Source organism: Penicillium hordei, assembly GCF_028827395.1.
Source record: "Penicillium hordei strain IBT 12815 chromosome Unknown utg000001l_segment0_segment0, whole genome shotgun sequence".
Taxonomy (NCBI): domain Eukaryota; kingdom Fungi; phylum Ascomycota; class Eurotiomycetes; order Eurotiales; family Aspergillaceae; genus Penicillium; species Penicillium hordei.
Window position 1 is genome coordinate 1,514,969 of NW_026623142.1, and position 23,133 is coordinate 1,538,101.

The 23,133-nt window shown below is 49.5% G+C and overlaps 7 protein-coding genes across 7 annotated transcripts; 3 read left to right on the plus strand and 4 right to left on the minus strand.

Annotated features, from left to right (window-relative positions):
* Positions 1-137: 137 nt before the first annotated feature.
* On the plus strand, positions 138-1,569 carry cdc43 (protein geranylgeranyltransferase type I subunit CDC43; the record flags this gene model as incomplete). Its single annotated transcript, XM_056891638.1, has 5 exons — positions 138-734; positions 796-841; positions 888-1,225; positions 1,275-1,383; positions 1,436-1,569. The coding sequence occupies 5 exons, from the start codon at positions 138-140 to the stop codon at positions 1,567-1,569; spliced, it is 1,224 nt and encodes a 407-aa protein (XP_056756633.1).
* Positions 1,570-2,295: 726 nt separating this feature from the next.
* N7537_000581 (non-specific serine/threonine protein kinase) lies at positions 2,296-5,191 on the plus strand (the record flags this gene model as incomplete). Its single annotated transcript, XM_056891639.1, has 5 exons — positions 2,296-2,346; positions 2,447-2,475; positions 2,538-2,655; positions 2,713-2,860; positions 2,925-5,191. 5 exons carry the CDS (start codon positions 2,296-2,298, stop codon positions 5,189-5,191), a joined length of 2,613 nt encoding a protein of 870 aa, XP_056756634.1.
* A 1,718-nt stretch (positions 5,192-6,909) lies between these two features.
* On the minus strand, positions 6,910-8,709 carry N7537_000582 (putative l-fucose permease; the record flags this gene model as incomplete). The annotated part of the gene is made up of 6 exons (XM_056891640.1): positions 6,910-7,104; positions 7,190-7,626; positions 7,725-8,069; positions 8,137-8,354; positions 8,417-8,517; positions 8,575-8,709. 6 exons carry the CDS (start codon positions 8,707-8,709, stop codon positions 6,910-6,912), a joined length of 1,431 nt encoding a protein of 476 aa, XP_056756635.1.
* Positions 8,710-9,706: 997 nt separating this feature from the next.
* N7537_000583 (calcium-transporting ATPase) lies at positions 9,707-13,252 on the minus strand (the record flags this gene model as incomplete). Its single annotated transcript, XM_056891641.1, has 6 exons — positions 9,707-9,812; positions 9,870-10,192; positions 10,249-12,564; positions 12,639-12,796; positions 12,860-12,989; positions 13,094-13,252. The coding sequence occupies 6 exons, from the start codon at positions 13,250-13,252 to the stop codon at positions 9,707-9,709; spliced, it is 3,192 nt and encodes a 1,063-aa protein (XP_056756636.1).
* Positions 13,253-15,386: 2,134 nt separating this feature from the next.
* On the plus strand, positions 15,387-16,770 carry N7537_000584 (14-3-3 adaptor artA-like protein; the record flags this gene model as incomplete). Its single annotated transcript, XM_056891642.1, has 8 exons — positions 15,387-15,398; positions 15,542-15,549; positions 15,612-15,658; positions 15,722-15,741; positions 15,797-15,808; positions 15,879-16,153; positions 16,226-16,313; positions 16,387-16,770. 8 exons carry the CDS (start codon positions 15,387-15,389, stop codon positions 16,768-16,770), a joined length of 846 nt encoding a protein of 281 aa, XP_056756637.1.
* Positions 16,771-19,345: 2,575 nt separating this feature from the next.
* Positions 19,346-20,507, minus strand: N7537_000585 (eukaryotic translation initiation factor 3 subunit J; the record flags this gene model as incomplete). The annotated part of the gene is made up of 3 exons (XM_056891643.1): positions 20,313-20,507; positions 20,128-20,207; positions 19,346-20,044 (listed from the first exon to the last, which is right to left on the minus strand). The coding sequence occupies exons 1-3, from the start codon at positions 20,329-20,331 to the stop codon at positions 19,346-19,348; spliced, it is 798 nt and encodes a 265-aa protein (XP_056756638.1). The 5' UTR covers positions 20,332-20,507.
* A 210-nt stretch (positions 20,508-20,717) lies between these two features.
* On the minus strand, positions 20,718-22,223 carry aspf22 (enolase acuN; the record flags this gene model as incomplete). The annotated part of the gene is made up of 4 exons (XM_056891644.1): positions 20,718-21,513; positions 21,566-21,905; positions 21,974-22,030; positions 22,100-22,223. 4 exons carry the CDS (start codon positions 22,221-22,223, stop codon positions 20,718-20,720), a joined length of 1,317 nt encoding a protein of 438 aa, XP_056756639.1.
* Positions 22,224-23,133: the final 910 nt, after the last annotated feature.

Below are 23,133 nucleotides of genomic sequence, written 5' to 3' on the forward strand. Positions count from 1 at the left end.
CCACCAACATAACAACCGCCACGATTGGATCTGATTTACGACTTGATGCGAGCTGATTAAATTGCGTGGATTACTCCTGGAATATTGCCCGGTTCCTGTCATACTACATAGTGGTCTAACCCAGACCATCCCCTACAATGACCGACCCAAACCCAACCTTCAACACAGAGCGTCATGTCAAATACTACCTCCGATGCCTGAAGACCTTCCTCCCGTCCGCCTATACCTCCAATGACTCTAATCGCATGCTCCTCGCCTACCTGACCCTATCAGGATTGGACGTGCTTGGCGTTCTCCAGAGCAAAACCACACCGGAAGAAAGGCAAGGGTACATCGACTGGCTCTACCATTGCCAGGTGCCTTCAGGCGGGTTCCGTGGCTTCCCAGGCACAGACTTTGGGCCAGAGAAGAGAAATAAAGATAACGAAGCTTGGGATCCAGCTAATGTCCCCGCGACATTCTTTGCGCTAGTCAACTTGCTCATCCTCGGGGATGACCTGTCGCGTGTCAAGCGACGGGAGTGTCTTGAGTGGCTTCCTAAAGTACAGCGCACCGATGGAAGCTTCGGTGAGCTTGTCGGTCCTGAGGGAAGCGTAGGGGGACCTCGTGATTTGCGATACTGCTGTTGTGCTGCCGGCATACGGTATGTCCTTCGCGGGCGGAATGAGACGGGGCTTGAAGGTGTACCAGATATTGATGTCCTCGGTTTCGTTTCTTTTATCGAGGCGTGCCAGGTACGTAGTGACCTTGAGGTTATGTCTGCGATTAGGATACTGACATAGTCTGACCAAACAGACGTACGACGGCGGCATGGCTGAGTCTCCTTTCTGTGAATCGCATAGTTCGTGTCTCCCTTTCCACCACCTGACTCTTCTAACAACGCACAGGTGGACACACATATTGCGCGATTGGGTCTCTAGATTTCTTGCGCCGGGTGTCTAATGATCTGAAACCACTGCCCCTACTATCGGCAGGCTCCGATCAATCCGAGGCTTTGATTACATGGCTGGCTTCAAGGCAAACAGCCCAGTTAGAGGAACCCGAGGAGGATGAAGATGATGAACAGCTCGAGGCGACAGAGACGGGATCTCTCAATGATAGAGTCCGCGGGTTACCCAATGTGCAACCCCTCGAGCCCGACACAATATCATGCGCCGGGTTCAATGGTCGATGCAATAAATATGCAGACACATGCTATTCATTCTGGAACGGAGCGACACTGATGGTAGGTGACCCCCTGTTTGGTAGTGATTGACTACTAACGTGGATGTTAGATGCTGGACCAATATTCCGTGGTCGATGAAGTTCGCAATCGTCGATACTTGCTCGACAAGACCCAACATCTTGTCGGTGGGTTTGGGAAGGGACCCGGGGATCCTCCTGGTAAGGTGATCGCATGCTGATCCCGAGAATGTGTTGCTAATCAAATCTATAGACCTTCTTCACTCATACTTCGGCATGGTGTCCCTGGCTTTCCAGGGTGAGGCGGGACTCAGCCCCGTCGATCCCACGATGGGTTCTAGTGAACGCACAGTCCGACATCTTGAATCGCTGCCTTGGCAATCATGAAGTATATAATATCCGTGCATATAATATGACGATGGTTGTTTAGCCATTCCACCAATTAGCTCATGTCAGCACGCATCAGCCAATAGGTGCAGTCGACTAAATTAATTGGGCGCCGGTGTACATCGTACGTTGTACATGTACTATTCAGTAAGGGTTAACTCTTAGGCAGTAAGGCAGTACTAACAACACATATTCTTCCTAAAACGTAGGATTGTGGCGATCATGATCGGTTTGTTTCAGGGTAGTTGAAGTCTGGCATTCTGGCCAATTAAGGTGGCTTGTTGACAATGATGAACGGAGTCAGGAGATTGTTAGATAGGAACGGAGTCCGGAATACTGAATTTGCCTGAAATATATAATGTGTATAATGTATATTATACACAAAGATAATAATAGAAGACTCCAAAAAAAAGGAGAGCCGTCCAAAGTCCCGGGTTCTCCACACGGTCCACGTTCCCGTTGACGTCTTGGAATCTTCCAAAGGTCTTTGTATGCAATTTCCCTACTCCTTTCACCATTTGCGGTGTTACTCTATTTCTCCAGCCATCTTTCCAAAGCCCAAGCTACCTCTTTCTGAAACTTCTCGACCTCTTCCTCCACCCCGGATACCGTTTATCTGCGCATCTCGTGCCCCGTTGAATGGCCACCCCGGCACACCAACCATTCCTAGTCAACCCCTTGACGCGCAGAGACTCTCTCGACCGCGAAACTTGGCAATCATAACATATGCCGCCCCGAACAAGAGCGGGGGTTCAAAGCCAGAAGCAGAAGGAGAAGGTGCGTCACAGGGATGCGAAATAAGGAGCTCCGCCGGTTTCCTTTGTTTGAGCCTTGCGCAAAGTCCGTGGAAATATGGCTAACTTAGAGTTATCAACAGCTTGCCAACTCCTATAATGAACTCCTTGAGTAATCGATCTCCTTGGATTTCCGGTCTAGATACTCAGTTGCGCTAACATGCTTCTCCATAGGGAGTTCTCCTCCAAGGATCTTCGGACTGTAGGGAATTATACATTGGGGAGGTTGATTGGAAAAGGCTCCTTCGGCAAAGTCTATCTCGCGTCGCACAAACTCACCAATGGCTCCAAGGTAGGTCATGTCATGCGAAGAACAAAATTGTGGAGGCAATGCTGATCAAGTCCGCAGGTGGTGCTTAAATCGTCCAGCAAGGAGGACACTAATCTCGCACGCGAGATCCATCACCATCGCCAATTCCTCCACCCTCACATTGCGCGGCTATACGAAGTGGTGGTAACTGAGAGCCTCGTTTGGCTTGTGCTGGAGTATTGTCCTGGTACGTTGACTTGCGCATGGCTGAAGATGCCTGGGGAAACATACTGACAAATGGGTTGTTCTAGGCGATGAACTCTACAACTACCTCCTTCGACACGGCCCACTCCCGGTAGAGAAAGTGAAGCGGATATTTACACAATTGGTGGGAGCGGTCGCCTACGTCCACAGTAAATCCTGTGTGCATCGCGACTTGAAACTGGAAAATATATTGTTGGATAAACAAGAAAACGTCAAGCTATGCGATTTTGGGTTTACGCGCGAATATGAAGGGAAGGCTAGTTACCTCCAGACATTTTGTGGGACGATATGCTACAGTGCACCCGAGATGCTCAAAGGAGAGAAATACGCGGGCGAAAAAGTGGATGTATGGAGCCTGGGAATCATTCTCTATGCGCTTTTGGCAGGCGAGCTGCCATATGATGACGATGACGACCAAATCACCAAAAAGCGGATATTGTCTGACGAGCCGACCTTCAATGACAAGTTCACAGATGATGCCAAGGCTTTGATCAATCTTCTGTTGTCCAAACGACCTTTGATTCGACCCAGCCTGGACGAGATCTTGGCTCATCCTTTCCTTGCGGAACATGCCCCGGAACAACTAGCAATCCTAAAAATCCCAAGACCGTCGCCGTTTACTACGCCACTAGAGAAGACTACCTTGCAGCGGATGAAAAGCGCTGGGGTCAATATTGATGAGGTCATTGAAAATGTCCTCGCTCAGCGTTGCGACCCACTGGCTGGCTGGTGGGCCCTGCTGATTGAAAAAGAGCAACGCAAGGAAAGAAAGAGAGAGCGAAAGCGTCGCGAGCGGGATGTCGAAGCTAAAAACCTTCGCCGTCTGAGCGCTGCGAGCAGTCGTCTGGAGAAGCGATCATCGGCTTTAATGGATGTGGAGGAAGAAGGCTCAGAGTTGCGAGATCGTGGAAGACGGGATAGAAGAAGCTTACCATCCCAGTTGGCAGTGCCAGATCTTCCTGCACTTCCTGAACCGCTTCCTGTATTTCCAATTGAGGCCACCACGCCACCATTGCCACTCGACAAGGATTCTATACGGTCCAACAACTCGACACGACGCCGCCCAGTTCCTCCGCCAAAAGACAGGCGGCGATCACGGCCCAGCATGCTGCATGTTAGTGCATCACAGCCGGAGTTAACACAACATCACAGCATCTTCCGGCGTCGCACTAGTCGTCGTCATCAGTATCCGATACTCAGCCAACTAGCATCTCTCAAGCATTGGTTTGTAGAGTCGGCGAAGAGAGCGCGGTCGCCCCATGCCAAATCGACAAGCTCGCGGAAGTTTCTTTCCGATAAGTTGAGCCCGGCGAAGAGTCAAGACACTGGAAAGAAACCTGCGGCTTTGTCATCCCCGGCAGGCGAGGTCGCGGGGGAGGGGGTTGTTACACCCACCCAGGTCAAACGAATCTCCACTGCGAGTAGCCTCGCTCCTAGCAGTGCCTCATACCGCCAAAACCGCCACTCTTACCCTCGCCAGACGCGGCCATTGAACACGAGTCATAGTAGTCATCGAAACTCTCTCTCGCCCTCGCCTATTACACCACGCGGTTCCTATCGGCGTTCATCGGCCGGACTACGAGGACGCAAATCCACATCCTCCTCGGTGTCATCGATCCGCAGCATCCACCATGCTCGGGCTCACTCCAAGGCCTCCTCGATTTCCTCCAACAGTATAGATACCATCTCGACGCCCACTGCCAGAGCCTCAAAATCGCCTCATTCATCTATCAAAGTCCTGCCAACCACCCCAGGTGCCTCATCCCGCTTCCCTAGCAATATTCGCCTGGTAAGAGGGCCAGGCGGAGCACCTCGAGAGATTGGCGACCCAGGTCAGATGTCGTCGTCGTTTAATGAGGCGGTACCGGCGCCATTGCTCTACTCGCCTTCTTCAAGCCTGGTGTTTGCAAGGCGAAAGAGATCTCTCTTCAAGGGTCCAATGATCCACACCACTAACTTGATGGTGTCTGGTGGGGTAGTCAGCTCCCCCGTCGCTGGTCAGCCAGTGAACACCAGTCCCGACATTGTCGCAGGGCGGCCTGTTGCACGCAAGAGCCAAATTATCGAGGAAGAGGAAGACGTCGAAGGGATTGAAGAAGAAATTGAAGAAGTCGATGAGTTCGACGAACCTGGTACACCCGGTGAATTCGTTACTCCCAATGAGCAACCAGCAGACCAGACCGAATCTCCCTCAAGCGGCAGAACGCCATTCGCTCCTATTCCAAACCTTGAAACTAGTCCCCTTCGGCCTCCTCGCTCCTCCTCTTTGCGCTCGCCGTCCGATCCCGCAGACAAGGTTGGCATCCTTGAATAATACCGATATCAACCCGGCAGCTTCCTTGCAATTTTTCATATGTGCATTAGATTCTTCTCTTTGTCCATCCCACGATCCCTTATTCCTATGTTTGGTTAGACGATAGAGCTTTTTATACCCCCACTTCCACAGCGTGTTCTCGTTTTCGTTTCCTTGTTCTGTCTTTTTTTTTTGGCATAATTGGATCCATCATTGGACCTATGCCTCTCCCCCTCTCTTGTGCTATTTTCGCTCAGATTTTCCTAGCTCCATGAAGCGCTCTCTTTTCCCTATATTTCTTTGAACCCTCATGATGATTCGACCCTCGCTTGATTTTAATGTCTTTTGCCTAGCATCCCCCTGTCTCATATAGAAAGCCGTCCCATATTATCTTGCTGAATTGATCAGCAACACAATATTGCATAATGAAATTGCACAGATTAATACCAACTTTGATATCCCTAACTCTAAACTATAACCTTGTCATTGCCATTGTCACCGGTCGTCTAAATTCTATTCTTCTGAACTTGCCAGCGGAATCAAAAGATGCAGTACATGAATGCAATCAAGTCCCCTTTCTCCATGCTCATAAAATAGTTATGTACTCGGACTACGCTTAGCCCACTTTCCTGGCTAGAAAATAAACGTGAAGATAAGACAATTACCATGTGATACATGGATCATTTATTATCAATATATACTATAAATGAGAATAAGTCATTAAATACGCCCATATCTCAGAACGCCAGTGGTTTCTATATAAAAACCATCATTTACCAACTTGTTGCTACTGGGGTGCCTCCCAGTCCCTCGCGCTTCACGTGTGTGTTAGCTCCTCCCTGAATGTTGGTAATGTAACATCCAAAGACAATCATAGTGGAAGAGCAAACCTTCAAGGCGGAGGTGTGCGATGGAACGCAGGCATTCACCTAGGCCTTTGGTAAGCTGGGAGTTTGGCTATCTATGTTACACAATGATGAGTGCCCTCGTCCACGCTATCGCCACTGTTATCATACGATTCTCAATGGCGGTCATACATCGAATGGGCCGATTGTCGCACAGACAACCATCCATCCATCCAGTGGAGTGACATCGAATCCAAGTACAGAACACTGAGATTTTCTAAGGGAATGAGTACGTTGCGATCTTTGACGTGGTCCGCACCAAATGGCTCTGTCTCATGTGGCACTTCCAGAGATTGAACATAGCGCTCAGTCGTGGTCGAAATGCCCTTTACATTATCTACTTTCGGAATGTCGTGAATAATGTTCCTTCTCTGGTTTGAGACGACTCGTTACACATTCTGGTAATATCAATAGCCAATGTCACCGACGAGCCAGAGGCTGAGACAACGACCAAAACGGGTCCCTTCTGGGTTGCCCCCCCTTTATATCACTAGTAGCTAGTTCCTAGGATAGCACAAATTCAAGACATTCTATCTTTCTGTGTAACATTTCCAGTTTTGATTTCTCTCTTTTGTCCGCTAATGTCGTATGCAGCTTTTCTATCTCTACTATTTAGTTAAACAAGACCATGGGTTGCCAATTAAAACCAGGGCTAGTTTGAATTCAATTCGTTCATTGCTGGCAATCAAGCATCGTTATATCGTTTGGTCGTAACCAATTGCTTTATAAAAAGAATATTCCTGAGCAAAGTCATCAAAACAAAAATCCCAACACCCATTAACCATTAACCATTGCCCCATAAGAGATACTGAAAGCAGATCGAATAACAACCATCTACCGCTCCACATGAACGGCTTGGTGCTTCTCACCTACAGTCTCATTAATAGCGTGCGAACCCATAACATCCTCCTCATCTTTCGTACTCTGGCCATCAATGCCAACATCGCTCTCACCGATCTTATCCACGGTGTTGGTATACGACGGAACAAAGTTCACCGCAATAGCGTAAGTCCAAGCGACGACCATGAACTACAACCAGCATTAGCCACCGACCCAACAACGTAAACAAGAACTAGAAAAAGAAAGGAAGAAGTAATCCAAGAGTGGAACATACCATAGTCGGAATAATAAACGCGAATCCCGTGTTATCACGCATATCAGCAACATGCCCCAGAATAGGCGGCACAACAGCACCTCCACAAACACCACCAACAATAAACCCAGAGCCACGCTTATAATGACGCCCAAGGCCACGGATTCCCAACGCCATGATGGTCGGGAAACAAACAGACTCAAAGAATAGCGTCATGAATAGCATAGCAACACCAACCTGCTTCGTCTGTGTCACAGACGCAGCAAGGAAAGCTACCGTGCACGATAAATATACCAGGAAGACCCAGCGAGCCCGCACGAACTTCATAATCCCCGAACCGAGGAATCGGCCGACCGCGAACGCGCCCTGCGCGCCGGCGAGATACTTCGCTGCTGTGGCATTCGGTGTACCCGGCCATGTATCCTTGACGTAGTTAATAAAATAACCCGCGATAGCGACTGAAAAAAAAAAAAAGAATTAGCTTGTTAGGATAACACAGGAAGTATAACAGTATAAGATGAAGCCGGAAGAGGGGGGGGGGGGGGAGAAAACATACCCTGCGCGCCTGTATACGTGAACTGCGCCAGAGTCGCATGGAACAGCTTGTACTGTTTCCAGAACGGCTTATCCTGCTCATCGACATGCGTCTGTGCAACCTGGAAAGCCATATCTTCGTCTGTGACTTCGGGGATATTGGATAGGAAGAATACACCAGCGAGCAAGAATACGAAGACGCCGATGGCGAGGTAGACCCACTGCACGCGCTGCAGGGCTGCTACATCGTCCTCGGTCTCTGTGAAGAAGACATACGAGCCTAGGACTGGGCCGACAACTGTGCCGATGGCATTGAAGGCCTGGGCGAAGTTGATTCTGATTTCAGAGTAGCGGGGCGGACCGCAGACTAGACAATGCAAGGAGAGATCAATATCTATGCAGGACTTCTGTATGGAATGTGTGATTTGTCTTACCGGTCAGGTAGGGATTAGCTGCTGTCTCAAGAGAGCCCAGTCCTGATCCAATGACGAATGTGGCACCGCAGAAGCCGCCGAAGGATTGGTTTAGTCCTGCGGGCCACATGCACAGGGCTCCAATACCGTATAGGCACAGACCGAAGATGAAGACGGTTTTGTAGCCATAGTTGCGCAGGATCCAGTTTGCGTAGCCGAGGGAGGCTAGGGGATATGCGCTGGGTTTTGTTAGGGTTGTTCTTTTGTTTTAGTATGTGCATGTTATGGAGAGATAGCATACCCAAAGTAGGCTGCTTGAAGACCAGCTGAGCGGCCTCGGTCTATATGTAGGGTTTTCTGGAAATGCGAGTTGAGAGTGTCCAGTAAACCATATGCAAAACCCTAATTGAAGGTTTAGTAGGAGGGTTCTCTATGAACAAAATGCATGCAGTAACATACCCATAGGAAGAACAAGATCGTGACTAGAGTCAAAGGCCACAGACTCTGTCGTAGAGTTAAAGTAGCGGCAGAAGTAGTCGCGCGATTATCAACACGCAAGCCAGAACGGCTTTTGAGGAATTCCTTGACGCCCATTCTTGAATATAGAAAAGACAATAGATAAGAACAAGAAGCTGAAAAGAACCGAACGGACCAAAGGGACCAGGGGGGGTATTTAAAAACACAAAAGGTAACCGTCTGAGTTCTCCGCAAACTCCACACTTTCCCCCAGTCCGGGGAAACCCCCAGACGATCTCTGGGGAAGGAGAAGTAACATCCAATCACAAGTCACAACACGGAGTTGCACCGAGGATCGAAGGTAACTTTGATCTATTCCCCTGTGTCTGATCAAAACCCCCGCTTTAGACCCTGGCAAGGTGGCGTCAGGGTTGCATGGTTGTTTTGACGCTATTCATCTTTGGGATATGCCGGATGCCATTCCGGTCTTGCGGGTTATTCTCTCCCGTGTCTGGTGGAATGTTACTCCGAGATGTACTTGTTTAGTCTTACCGTATGACTCTAAACAATAGCCTAAATGGCATCCTAGGAACTATTATGCATCATCCTATTATAGTTCAGGGGAGGTACAGGGTAGGTACAGGCTAGGTACAGGCTAGGTACACGCTAACATATAACAAGTGCTACTCTAATAGCCGTGGACAACAGCCGTGTCCATTCTAGGGACACCAATTACAGCTGGATCACATCATCCATCGTTCTCATTCCAAGGTTAGAAAAGGGGATCACGGCTCTCCAAGCTAGACTAGGATGTGGGAATCAGACACACACTGGGCAAAATCGGCTCACCGTCGAATAAAGATGGCTCTTCTACAAAGACACAGGTGCATATTGTCCTACTGTCCACATTGTGCAACAATCGCAGGTAGTAATCTTTCATTCGGGGTGATCTATGGGCATCCATGATGACATGTCATAAGTAATCCACGCACTGTCGTATTCAACGCGTGACGAATATCCAGCCAATCAGGCACAGGCACAATCTATCTCTATTACACATGGATAACTTCTGCCCGGGCAGATATCCGGAAAGGTAGGGTCCTACTTAGGCTTTCGCCCAATGTAGCCCCATCCTTTATTCCCGCTTGGGCTTACCAGCGACGCCGTTCTGGGCGACCGGGTTGACGGCTTTCGTGTTGTAGAGACGACGCTCGACGAACTTGAGCACCTCGTCGATCAAGCTGAGAGTGTGGATTAGTAGGATATTCTTTCAAGATTAAGCAGAAATAAGGACTTACATCACAGGCGCACTGATTACCAACACTGCCTGCCATTCATTCCAGTCCATAGGCAGAATCGAGAACAGATTCTGGAGGAAAGGAACGTAGAGGATGGCGAAGTGAAGGAGCATGGACAGAGTGATGGCGTAGATAAGCATGGGATTGTTGCCCAAGAAGAAAGTCAGGAGGGACTCGCTGGAGGACAGCGCGTTCATAGCATTGAGCATCTCAATCACCACAAGGATGGAAAGAGACACGGTGGAGGCAGACTTGCCCATGTCGTTGCTGAACATGTCGCAGCCAATCTCGGGGAACTGAGAGGCACACTTGTGGTAGTGGGACTGAATTGGACATGTTAGCAACACATAATTAATACCTGGGAACGCTATGAACTTACCAATTGCCAGAAGGAGATGCCGGGTCCATCGGGGTTGTAGACAAACCACCAGACGTAACCAAAGACAGTGGCAACACCAACGTAGATACCAACAACCATGTAGCGGAAAAACAACCAGCCGCCAACCAGGGCCTCGTCGCGACGGCGGGGAGGACGGTTCATCACATCGTGGTCTGGAGGGTTGAATGACAGAGCAGTGGCGGGCAGACCATCGGTGACAAGGTTAACCCACAACAGCTGAACGGGAATCAGAGCCTCGGGCATGCCAAGGGCAGCAGTCAGGAAGATAGAGACGACCTCACCAATGTTGGAAGAAATCAGGTAACGGATGAACTGTTGAGTGTTGCTGTAGATGGAACGACCTTCCTCGACGGCGACGGTGATGGTAGCGAAGTTGTCATCAGCCAAGACCATATCAGAGGCCATCTTGGCCACGTCAGTTCCGGTGCCCATGGCCACACCAATGTCAGCCTTCTTGAGAGCAGGAGCGTCATTGACACCGTCACCGGTCATAGCGACGACGTGGTTCAAAGACTGGAGGAGATCAACAAGCTTGGATTTGTGGGTAGGCTCAGTACGCGAGAAAAGGGAAGCGGTCTGGACAGCCTTCATCTGTTCACTTTCACTGAGACTGTCGAATTCACGGCCCGTGTAGCTTTTGCCAGTGAGATCTTCGTCAGTTCCGAACACACCAATTGAGCGACAGATAGACTCGGCGGTGTTGCGGTTATCGCCGGTGATGACAATAACACGGATTCCGGCGGCGTGGCACTTCTTGATAGAAGCGGCAACCTCAGGCCGAGGGGGGTCCAACATTCCGACAAGACCAATAAGAGTCATGTTCTGTTCTAGCTTGGTGTAGTCCTCGGTGGTGGTGGCGTTCTCCAAGAGGGGGTTGCCAGAGATACCGTCAACGCTTGCGATGGCCATGACACGGAGACCACGGTTACCGTACTCAATAACTTCCTCGGAGAGAAGTTTCAAGTGATTCTTGGTCACGGGAACGCGAGATCCATTGGCGCCTTGAATAACGTGCGAGCAGCGGTCCAGAATGCTTTCAGGGGCACCCTTGACCAGTAACTTTTGTTCCTTGCCCTCACCAACGAGGACAGACATACTCTTGCGGTCACGGGAGAACTCGTAGGTGGCCTTGAGAGGGAGACGGGACTCGTAGTGAGCGCTGGCAGCATGCAATCTTTCGGACGCAGGGAGGCGATAAAGCTTCTGGTTCAGGGCGACATCGGTGGATCCAATTTTCTCAACCAGAGTACGCAGGGCTCCCTCGGTGGGCTCACCAATGCTAGAGAAGACTCCGCTCTTGGCATCGTGGGAAAGAGTAGCGGCATTACAAAGAGCACTAACCTCGGCCAATTGTGCGACGGTCGATGAAGAAACAGCCAAGTTCTCGACAACCTTGCCATTCTGGGTGAGCTTGCCCTCGGGAGTAAAAGTAGTGCCTTCGACGTCGATTTCCTCAAGGCCAGTGCCAGAGCTGGTCAGGTAAACGATCTTCTCGACGCTCATCTGGTTAGTGGTCAAGGTTCCGGTCTTGTCAGAGCAAATCACACTACAGCTGCCCAGGGTTTCGACGGAGGGAAGAGACCGGACAACTGCGTTCTTTTGAGCCATTTTGCGGGTACCCAGAGCCAGACAGGTGGTGATGACCACTGCCAGACCCTCCGGAATAGCGGCCACACCAAGAGAGACAGCAATCTTGAGATAGTAGATAGCACCCTTGGTCCAGCCACCGAAAGCGGGGTCGTTGAAGTTCTCATAGTTGATGACCCAAACCAGGACACAGATGATGGTAATAACCTTGGCGAGCACGTCACCGAAGTCATTCAGCTTCTTCTTCAAGGGGGTCGGCTCGGAGATCTGGGAAGTGATGCTCTCATGAATATCTCCAATGGCAGTTGAGCCACCGGTCAACACGACCAGAGCCGTAGCGTGACCGTTGACAACGGTGGTACCAGAGAAAAGCATGTTGAGCTGGTCCTGCTTGACGGCCTGCTCATCCTTGATAGCGCGGATCTCCTTTGCAACACTTTCACTCTCGCCAGTCAGAATAGCCTGGTCGACGCGGAAGCTGTTGCTCTGGATGGCGAGCAGTCGGCAGTCGGCGGGGATACGGTCACCGACAGCAACTTGGATCACGTCTCCGGGAACCAAATCTTCGGCCTTAATCTTTCGCGTCATTCCATCGCGGATAACCTTGGCCTCGTTGGCCGAATATTCCTGGAGAGCTGAAATCGCCTTTTCTGCGCTACTTTCTTGGGTCACACCGACCACGGCATTGAGGATGAGGATAGTAAGAATCTGTGAACAAGTCTTGGTCAGCAAAATATAACACATAGGTATGCAGATGGAATGTATAATATCCAAGTACTTACAACAGCGGGGTCCACGAATGCGGTCCAATCGTCACTCTCTTCAAAGAGAGCTAGCACAAATGACACGGCGGCCGAGCCAAGAAGGATAAGAACCAATTGGTCCTTGAATTGTTCCAAAATCAGCTCCCACATGGGAGTCGGAGGTTCTTCCGGAAGAGCTAAGTAAACAGTAGATGTCAGTTCTGACGATGTCATCATTCTGCGGCGGGATGTGTACTTACCGTTCGGTCCATACTGTTGTCTAGATCTCACAACCCCGTTCTGCGACAGACCGGTCTGCTCCGACACCTTGAAGTGCTCCAGCGATTCGGCTGGAGTACGGAGAAAGGCGTTCTCCATGATCGCGACACCCTCAACGGCAATAGACAGGATCAATTGCGATAGCCGTAGAGGTGATGAATAATAGTTGAGGTAAACAAAAAAAAAAATTGGGTGACAGTTGTCAAGATAGTTACATGCCCGGTGTAACAGAGTCGGAAAGAGGAGAAAAGCCCAGAGCGAAAGGGCCAGGTGATATAAAAAAAAAGGAAAAAAACCAGGGAAGCAAGAAAGAATGAAGATCGAAGACCGAATAGGGAATCTCCAGCGGGGGAAGTCAACGTGTTCTCATCCATTTGATTCCAGGGGCTGAGTAAGCACGGGCCCTGCCCTGCCCAGGTGCTCAGGTGGGTGGGGCTGTAAGTCCCGGGGGTCTACAGGGCTGAAGGGCGGGTCTGCAATTCTCCGCTATGTTTTCTTTTTTTCTTTTCTTTTTTCTTTTTTGATTTTTTTCTTCGGTGTCTTTTATTATTCATTATAAAGGCACTTCAAGTATGAAAATATATACTTGATGCTTCTAAGGTTGACTCACTTTGGCATAGTCAGTCTCTTACTATATCATTCTTTCTTCTCGGAGTGAATTTGGAGAGCCTCTTGTAGGGCTCCAACGTCATGCCAATTCCCCAACTTGGTTGATTTATGGGGCATCTCTAGGCTGCATCATTTTTTTTTTTGCCTATCTGTCCGTCTTGGCAAGTTGGCCTGCAGACACCGTAGCCCAAAATGGGTATCAAAGTCTTCTAAATCGACCTAATTGACACCTCACTAGTCTCTTATGGCTAGGCTTTGTACTATGACTACAGCTCTTGACGTGTATTCAGTTATCCCCAGGCCAAGATATTATTTGATCGAATCTACTCGGTCCATTTATGATTGGGAATTGCAGACCCGAGATTTTCAAGGCTAAAGCACAGTCCCTGTTAGATGCGTGAAATGTGGGCATCTCCATAAGCACGCTAACATATCCTTGCCTATAGGGCTGACACTAAAAACAAAGGTCCACGTTGCATCACTTAGCTATTTATCATCTATTCCACCCTCAGTAATATACCCTTTAAGCGAATACCTGTATACAATCGATGGATACTTATCACTTGAGATGCTTACCTTGTCCTTCAGGTCAGCCAAATGCTTATTTCAAGCTTTTGGCAGCCATGTTAGGTGGAAAACAAAATCAAGTCTCTTAGAGTTTGCCGTGCGTTCACCGATCAAGTGGACGATACGATTAATCAGATACTTCTAACCTTTCAGGTTCCAAGTTCAAATGATCAACATGTCGACATGTGGACACTAAACAAGAAATCAAGTGTAGCCGCCTCTGGGGGGTTCGGAGTGCCCTTCTACATGTCCATTATTATATGTCTCTTGCACCTTCAGATTAAGTAAAATAATAGTAACAAAACAAGCATTAAGAATAAGCAATACTCCAAGTGTATCCCCCACTCTTGGTCAATTCATGTTCCAGCGTTAGCGTCACATAGTTTGACCGCAAGTTCCCACTTGCTTATTGAAGACCCTTGGATGGGAGGAAACGGCACTATATTATCTACGCTTGTTATAGCAAGGTGTCTGTTGAGGGGAAAAGTAGCAAATGTCTGAAGAAAAGTAAGGTTAACATTTCTTTTATTTAAATATTTTTTAGCCTAACTGTACTACAACCTGTGGGATTATTTGAATAACAGCATTGCGGAGAAGACTTGTGATACTTCTCGACTTAATTTGAGTGGCTGATCAGCTACATCATAACCGGCTTTGTTGTCTAGAAGATTCCATAAAGACATTTGCATCATTATCATCCCCAGACATCCAAGACTTCGGGCCTTTTATATCCCAGTAGACAATCAAGAGGCTCGTCTACCTCGGCAGTACCTCCAGGGCTAATTTTGAATTGTAGGTGTGTTTTCTGATTATTCGGAGTCAACAGAGGTAACAGTACCGGTTGCAGTCCCTAGGACAAGGTATTATGACCCCCATAGACATATAGAAGGGAAACCTAGGTACAAGTCAGCTGTAGAATCAAGCCAAATATCATATATTGCTATTTGATCCACGTGTCCATGTCTCCTGAAAGGAGAGCGAATACCGTCTAATATTAGCAGTGCTTGGTAACAAATACAGTCAGATATACCCCACCCCGCGCAAATCAATCAGTTATTAAGGGGATCGACGGTAAGATGAATACTGGACCGCGGCCCAAGTACCGGAGTACTTTCACAGGGCGGTGCCACAATAGGGGGAACTAGGTACCGGGTACAAGAGAACAACGTATTATTGTTATGATTCAAATCCCCCCAACTCACCTCACTCCATCTCTCTCCCCCCCACTTGGTCGTCCCTACCCATCTTCTTCTTCTGCATCTCGCGCTTCATATCTCTTTATTTTAATTTTAAGTCTCAAGTTCTAACCACCCATCTCGATTCAATTTCACAATGGGTTCTGAGGTACGTTGTCATCCCCTTTTATCGGGCGCTCTCTTGAGTTGTCACCGCCATCGCAATCCCACATTCCCATCCTCGTCTGAGTTCACCCCCATCTGGAATTTTTGTCGATAAGAACTGGGCTAACAAATATCCTTACTATGCAGCGTGAGAAGTATGTCTATTGCTGCCCCTATCTCTGATGCCCATGACCCGACATGACTGACCCCTCACCAGCAAAACGTTCCTCGCGCGGCTCTGCGAGCAGGCCGAGCGCTATGATGGTAAGTTGACACGCGACTGTTTGGTTGAATGCGTATGCTGACGTGTCGCTCCTTGCTTTTCAGAAATGGTCACCTTCATGAAGGTTAGTCGCACCCCCTCATCTTGTTTACTGGGAATCCATGCTAATCGCCGAACAGGAAGTCGCCAACGTATGACACCATCATCTTCCCATCACCTTCGGGATTAATTTTGGGATATTCGCGATTGACACATATCTAGATTGGCGGTGAGCTCACCGTCGATGAGCGTAACCTGCTTTCCGTCGCCTACAAGAACGTGGTTGGCACCCGCCGTGCCTCCTGGCGCATCATTTCCTCCATCGAGCAGAAGGAGGAGAACAAGGGTTCCGATGAGCACGTCGGCATCATCCGCGATTACCGCCAGAAGATTGAGACCGAGCTGGAGCAGGTGTGCCAGGATGTGCTTGATGTTCTTGATGAGGCTCTCATCCCCAAGGCCGAGACTGGAGAGTCCAAGGTCTTCTACTACAAGATGTGGGTTACACCCCAACCAACTTTACTTCGGAGACTCCTCGGTTTGTGACATTGTGCTGACTTTTTAAATAGGAAGGGCGATTACCACCGCTACCTCGCCGAGTTCGCTTCCGGTTCCAAGCGCAAGGGTGCTGCCACTGCTGCCCACGAGGCCTACAAGGTAAATTACCCTCATTCGGCTTATTGTCATAGGCCTTCTCTTTTTCAATGAACAGCTGTTGATCGTGTCACAGAACGCCACCGACGTTGCCCAGACCGAACTTACCCCCACTCACCCCATCCGCCTCGGCCTTGCCCTGAACTTCTCCGTTTTCTACTACGAGATCCTCAACTCCCCTGATCGTGCTTGCCACCTTGCCAAGCAGGCATTCGACGATGCCATTGCAGAGCTCGACTCCCTCTCCGAGGAAAGCTACCGTGACAGCACTTTGATCATGCAGCTGCTGCGCGATAACCTTACCCTCTGGACCTCATCCGAGGGCACCGAGGGCGAGAGTGCCGCCAAGGAGGAGAAGTCTGAGGAGGAGCCCGCTGCCCCTGCTGCCGCTTCCACCGAGGCCGCTGCTCCCGCTGAGGAGAAGCCCGAGGAGGTTAAGCCCGCCGAGACTGAAGCCTAAAGGAACATTAGGGGTCGCGACGAGCCGTATGCCGTTTGGTAGGGTGGGCGTTCGCATTTATTCCTGGACGTTGTTATGCAAGTCGCTTCTTTGTTTTCACTGCAGCGCTGGGTTGGACCGGCAGATATCTTGCACGTCTTCGGGACCGTGTGGGTCGGCCGGCGGAGTTTGATATTCGGTTGACGCGAGCAGAAAAGGGGCTGAGTGGAAATTTCTCTCTCTTTTATTGTCTCTATTCCCACTCCGGCACGTTTCAATGTGTTAATTTTCCATTCCACTCCAAGCTTCTTTATTTGACATGCACCCTGTGTTGGGATGCTTGCGTAGCCAATGATTCCCCTTTTACCAGTATTCATGATGTATGAGCCGATACAAGAGTAGTTACTAGTCCTTTGCACGGAGTGGTCTGTTTCTTAGTTCCAAAAGCTTTAAGAAATCTGTAAACTAACATGCATTTAAACGCTTCAAAGTTTATAAATCTCCACTGTCTGCCCTCAGTAGCTCTATTACCTAAAGTTATCACCATCAACTCAAAACATCTAAGCCTCATCACTAGAACAAGACCGGCACGCGATCAAACTCCAAAGCAAAGCCACCACCACGTCTGACAATCCCAAACCAAAAAAAACGCGCCACAGAAGACGCCATCCCATCAAGCGCCGAAGACGGAGAACCAACATCATCGGGGACCAACGTCCCTCAAACAATTCGCGATTCGTCGGAGACCCAAAGGCCGAACAACAACACTACCGGGGACAGTGAACCTCTAACCCCCAACCCGCTATCTCCCATCCTCGAAGTGAACTCAACCAAAACACACGTCTTCCCACAAATCAAGAGCAACCAATCGAAACCGAAAGTGTTGAGCGCCACAGGAGGGGTCCGGGCACTTGCTAAAATATAACAGCCAAGCAGGTGGGCAAGCATGTTATGCATGTGAACTTGGTGTGGTGATAGGAAGGCCGGGAACGTCACGAGGGCAAGGCGGTATTGTTGACGAATGGTGGCTTGGGGGTTGATGAGGTGTTCTGTCGTACTGCGATTGGTTTTGTTGGCTGATTCCCGCATGTGTGTATATCCATGGATCTCTGTGGTGTTGCGCGTTGGGTATAGTCTAGTAAGGCTCGTTGCACTAGATATTGTGTCTGGGGCGATTTAGATGGATTTTATAGGGAGTCTGTGCTTGGATATTTAAATATGGATTGTATAGGGCATAAATATCAATATCGTTCCGATATATACATGGATTCGTCTAGAACCTTTATTCACGATATAATATCAACCGTGACGACTCACTCGATTGTATTTAACCCGTGCACTGAGATCCACTCCCTTGGATTCCGATTCGTCTAGAAAAGCTATCAGCTGTGGATTTAGAGATTAAGATAGCTAGAGGGCAAACATATGCATACGGGACGTAGTGGGAAGAAGCTAGCCCGGATGCACAATGCCTACATCCGTTGTCGAATCAATCGAGTGTGTCTAGGATTGCCGCGCGTCAAGCAATCGACAGGAGATATTGGGTCAATTGGACTTTGATTCTGACTTATGTTTGTCCCAAAGCCCCACCAGGGCTCTTGGGCTCACATTTGTTTGCTTGGTTCTTGACAATAGCTGGGATAAATGCATGCTCTTGTTGTCAATCTCTTCTAGTACTCCAGCCGAAGATGAGATCCTTACGACGATGGTAAATGGTTCCAATCATTCTAGCAGATGGTTAGAAGAACATGGTACTTTGAATAGACCGTAGACAGACTTATTTTTTCGCTCCATGCAAATGAAGCGAAGTATGCACGTCCATGTACATATACCAAGCTTGACCGGAAATCTCACATATGCATGTCTGTTAAGACACTGCCACATGTCCAAGCCAGAGAATCCTAGTTCATTACATACATTTGTAGTATGCATGGCTATATCGCTTTGTTAGACGGACCCTATCACGCAAGTAGAGATTGGGCAGATGCACTGGGATTAGAATCTTGTCTGGGAAGCTTTTCTCGATTGCCCCCTAAACTGTATCCGACTCCGTGCCATCGATATATCCCAAAGACCCCCGGGATGTAGGAGGTGAAAGCAATGCATATAGTCAAGTCCACTCCTTTTGCGTTGGATGATGAGGGATATCTTGGTCTTGCGGGAGGTGTTGTGGATATTGAGCAGGAGGCTAGACAGCTTGGGATGCTTAATAAAAGCCGAGAGACTAGGTCGATGGTTAGGAGTAAGGCGTTTTTTTGGTTAACTTTCAATATTAATGAGTAATTTTTAGCTGTGTATGTTAGAGTTCATGTATGTGAGGTAATATAATAATCGGAATGGATTGGGTCTTTCTATAGGTTACTTGTACGCAAGCATTTGAGATAGAAGGGGATGTACAGAGCGAGGATTGAGAGAAAGGAAGAAAAAAATAAAAAATAAGAAGGGGTGACATTGGACCCAGTAGAGATAACCTGCATATAGGTGAGGCAGGGTTAAAAGAAGATCTACGATCTTCCTTTAAAATGCGTATTTTCAAGGATCAAATCCAGGGGAAAGCAAAACAATTCAAATGGAGACTAGTCGTCCGTATCCACATTCACATAAAGTCATCATCCCCAAGATCATCATCACCCTGGTAGTTGGTGTTATCGACATGGGGGTCGCGGCTAGCATTCAGCGAGATCTTGGTCTTCGCTGCCTTGGACTTCTTATTGCCCTTGTCGGCAGCACGCTCCTCGCGCATCTTCTCATTGGAAGCAGTAGTGAGAGCACTAGCAATCTTCTTGATCTCAGCACTGGGCAAATCCTTCACAAGCTTACGGGTGAAGTCCTGCGTCCAGAGAGAGTAGTGAGCCTTCTTGGAGTGCGGGGTGAGGAGCGGCACAAGGGTCTCGGTCAGGCGGGTGAACTGGTCCTTGGTGACGGGCTTGAACAGCGGCATGGCGGACAGATCGACAGACTTGGTGGGGTCGGCTGAGTCGCTGACAACGACGGCCTTGGGGGCACCCTTGTTGGGCTTGACATCAACAGAGCCGAAAAGATCCTCGGCGTGGGCAAGATCGGCTTCCTGCTCCGTCTTGCGCAGACGAGCGCGGCGGTCTGCCTCATCCTCGCTCTCGGATTCGTCGCCGTCCCCCTCGCGTCGGCGCTGCTCCCGGAGCTCCTCTATCCGCTGGGCTTTGGTCTTCTTGTTGGCGGCGGCGGCGGCCTTGGCCTTGGCCTCGGCTTCGGCGGCCTTCTTGGCCTTCTCACGCTCTACCTCGGAGTCTTCGGCGGCATCCCATGAGTCAAGGACCTATCATTCGGGTTCGGTTAGTTTGTTGGACTTGGGGCGAAAGTGAGGGCCTGCTGGGCAGGTTCGAGATTGTGTTGCCTTACATCTTCTTCCTCTTCATCGTCGAAGCGGCGACGGGGCGCAGCAACGATAGGAGGCGCGGGGCTCTCCTCTTCTTCTTCGTCTGTGTTGAAATCAAAGGATTAGCAACAGCAACACGGATCGGAACACGCGCTAAGTAATTGTGGCAATCTTTATGGAAGGCGAGAATACAAGGATAATAACATACCCCACTTGGAAGGCGGCATTTTGAGCAATATAAGACCTCGTTGGTATTAGAGAAGTGAAAGAACGTAATGCGCTATACGCAAGGCTAAAAGGAACAAGCCAACACAATCGGACCCAGCAAAGGATGGAGGGGCGAGGGAAATTTTATGTGGGACACACTTATCGTCCCCAGGTGGGATGTGCACGTGATCTCGGGCATTGAATGCCCGATGAGCATGATCTTTCTTCATGGATTACTCTTCCTTTACTACTTGTTTTCTAATTTATCAAATGGTGGAAATTTGTTTTCATTGAAAAAGATCTTATTAAATTCATAATCATCATGGACGATAGTTCCGTAGATCATCAAACCATCGTTTTTGATGGGCCCTCATCCGGCCCGATCTATGCTGCCAAAAGGCTGCATTTACAGGTTGACAGCAGTGCGGAACTTCTCACCAGCGTAGATAGCGTTGGAGCCAAGCTCCTCCTCAATACGGAGGATCTGGTTAAGCTTGGCAAGACGCTCGGAACGGGCAGGGGCACCGGTCTTGATCTGACCGGCGCGGAGGCCAACAGCGATGTCAGCAATGGTGACATCCTCGGTCTCACCGGAACGGTGAGAGACCATGACACCCCAGCCGTCGGCGTAGGAGTCCTTGGCAGCCTGGATAGATTCGGTCAGGGTACCGATCTGGTTGACCTTCAGGAGAAGGGAGTTGCAAGACTTGAGCTCAATGGCCTTCTTGATGCGCAGAGGGTTAGTGACAGTCAAGTCATCACCGACAATCTGGAAGTCGGAGGTCTTGTAGAAGTAGCTCCAGGCCTCCCAGTCGTCCTCAGCGAAGGGGTCCTCGATGGAGACAATGGGGTACTTGGCAGCGAGGGACTTGTAGAGGTCGGCAAGCTGCTCGTAGGTGAGCCACTTGGTGGGGTCGCTCTCGGGGTTCTTGAAGTCAAGATCGTACTTCTTGGCATCCTCCTTGTAGAACTCGCTGGAGGCAACATCCATGGCAATCTTGATCTGGCCAGTGTAGCCAGCCTGCTCAATGGCATCGGTGATGAGGTCAAGAGCCTCCTCAGCGGTCTGAATATCAGGAGCGACACCACCCTCGTCACCGACGTTACCGGCGGACTGACCGTACTTCTTCTTGGCGAGGGTCTTGAGCTTCTGGTAGACCTCGGAACCCTGGCGGAGGGCCTCGGAGAAAGTGGGAGCAGTGCTATGTTCGGTCAGTTTCTAGTTGCAATGCGTTTTGAGGCTGGAAGACCTACTCGGGAACGATCATGAACTCCTGGAAGGCGAGACGGCCACCGGCGTGGGAGCCACCGTTCAGGACGTTCTGGAAGGGAACGGGCAGGACGAAGGGCTTCTTGGTTCCGGCAAGGTCGGAGATGTGAGCGTAGAGGGGAACACCCTTCTCAGCAGCGGCAGCCTTGGCAATGGCCAGAGAGACACCGAGGATGGCGTTGGCACCGAGCTTGCCCTTGTTGGGGGTACCATCGAGCTTGTTCAGGAACTCGTCGACCTTGGCCTGCTCCTTAACATCGAGGTTCTCCTTGATAAGGGCAGGGCCAATGACCTCGTTGACGTTCTTGACGGCATTGAGGACACCTGAATTGAGATGAAGATATCAGTTTCTGATTACTTGTTGATGTGTCAACCGGGTTCTTTTCACTTACCCTTGCCACCCCACTTGGTCTTGTCACCATCGCGGAGCTCAACGGCCTCGTGCTGGCCTAGGAAGTCAATGTTAGCAATCTAGTCCGATCTTCTTTTTCAATGTCCAGAAGTCAAGGAACACAAACCAGTGGAAGCACCGGAGGGGACAATGGCGCGGTGAAGTCCGGTCTCGGTGACAACGTCCACCTCAACGGTGGGGTTGCCGCGAGAGTCGTACACGGAGCGAGCGTGGATCTTAGAAATAGGCATGTTGGAATTGGACAGGCTGATTATAGTTTTCAGTCAGTTGAAAGGAAGGAGAAAAAGAGGATCTGGGTAGATATATGGCAAAAGCAGCAGGTGACTAACGGCGGGGGGAGCTTCACCGATGACCCAAAAAGATTGGGCGGGAAGAGGTAAAAAGGATATGATTTGCTTGGAGAGGTAAACGGGGGGCAGGTTCCTACTACGATCACCGGTAGGTCTTTTGGTTGGGTTTCTATTCCTTTCCAGAAGACGTATAGTCACGTTGTAGAGAGGATGTGTGTGTTTTGGAGGGGTAGAAGGTGGTGTTATAGCGGGGTATATGATGGTATGATAGTTATGATGTTATGATGCTATATTCAGAAACTCACCGGTGAAGATTAAGAAAACAACTTGATAAAATAGAAAACCTTCTACGGAGACACCCGACTACTTAAATAATTTCCCCCAGAGAAACCCCGGGAAAGCTCATTGCTGCTCCGATTCTTTCCAATGCAACAGTGGGGCTCCACGGCCATTCTCCAGCACTCGCTGGCAGATCCGACCTTATGCGGCCTCTGTAGCTACGAGATCTCCCGTTCCTCGGAAGATATTAGATGAATACCGTTCTCCCGATACACATCCCCTGTTACAGGATCTCCCGATGCGCATGCCATGTTATAAGGACGTGCACACCGTACGGCATACCCCTCTACCCCTCCACTGCGCATTTAGTCTATAACTTGCAAGTAGATAACTCCTTACTTGTATGGGGTGATGTTACCCTGGTACCTGGTACACAAATTCAAACCAATGAAAAGAAAGTGTCTTACGTAGCATTTCATTCCAAACTCCCAAGGTTGTAAGGTCCCATTCTGATTTGGACGAAGACAGCAGTCGGCGCCTGATTGTTGAGGCCAAGCTATCTCGGACCGTG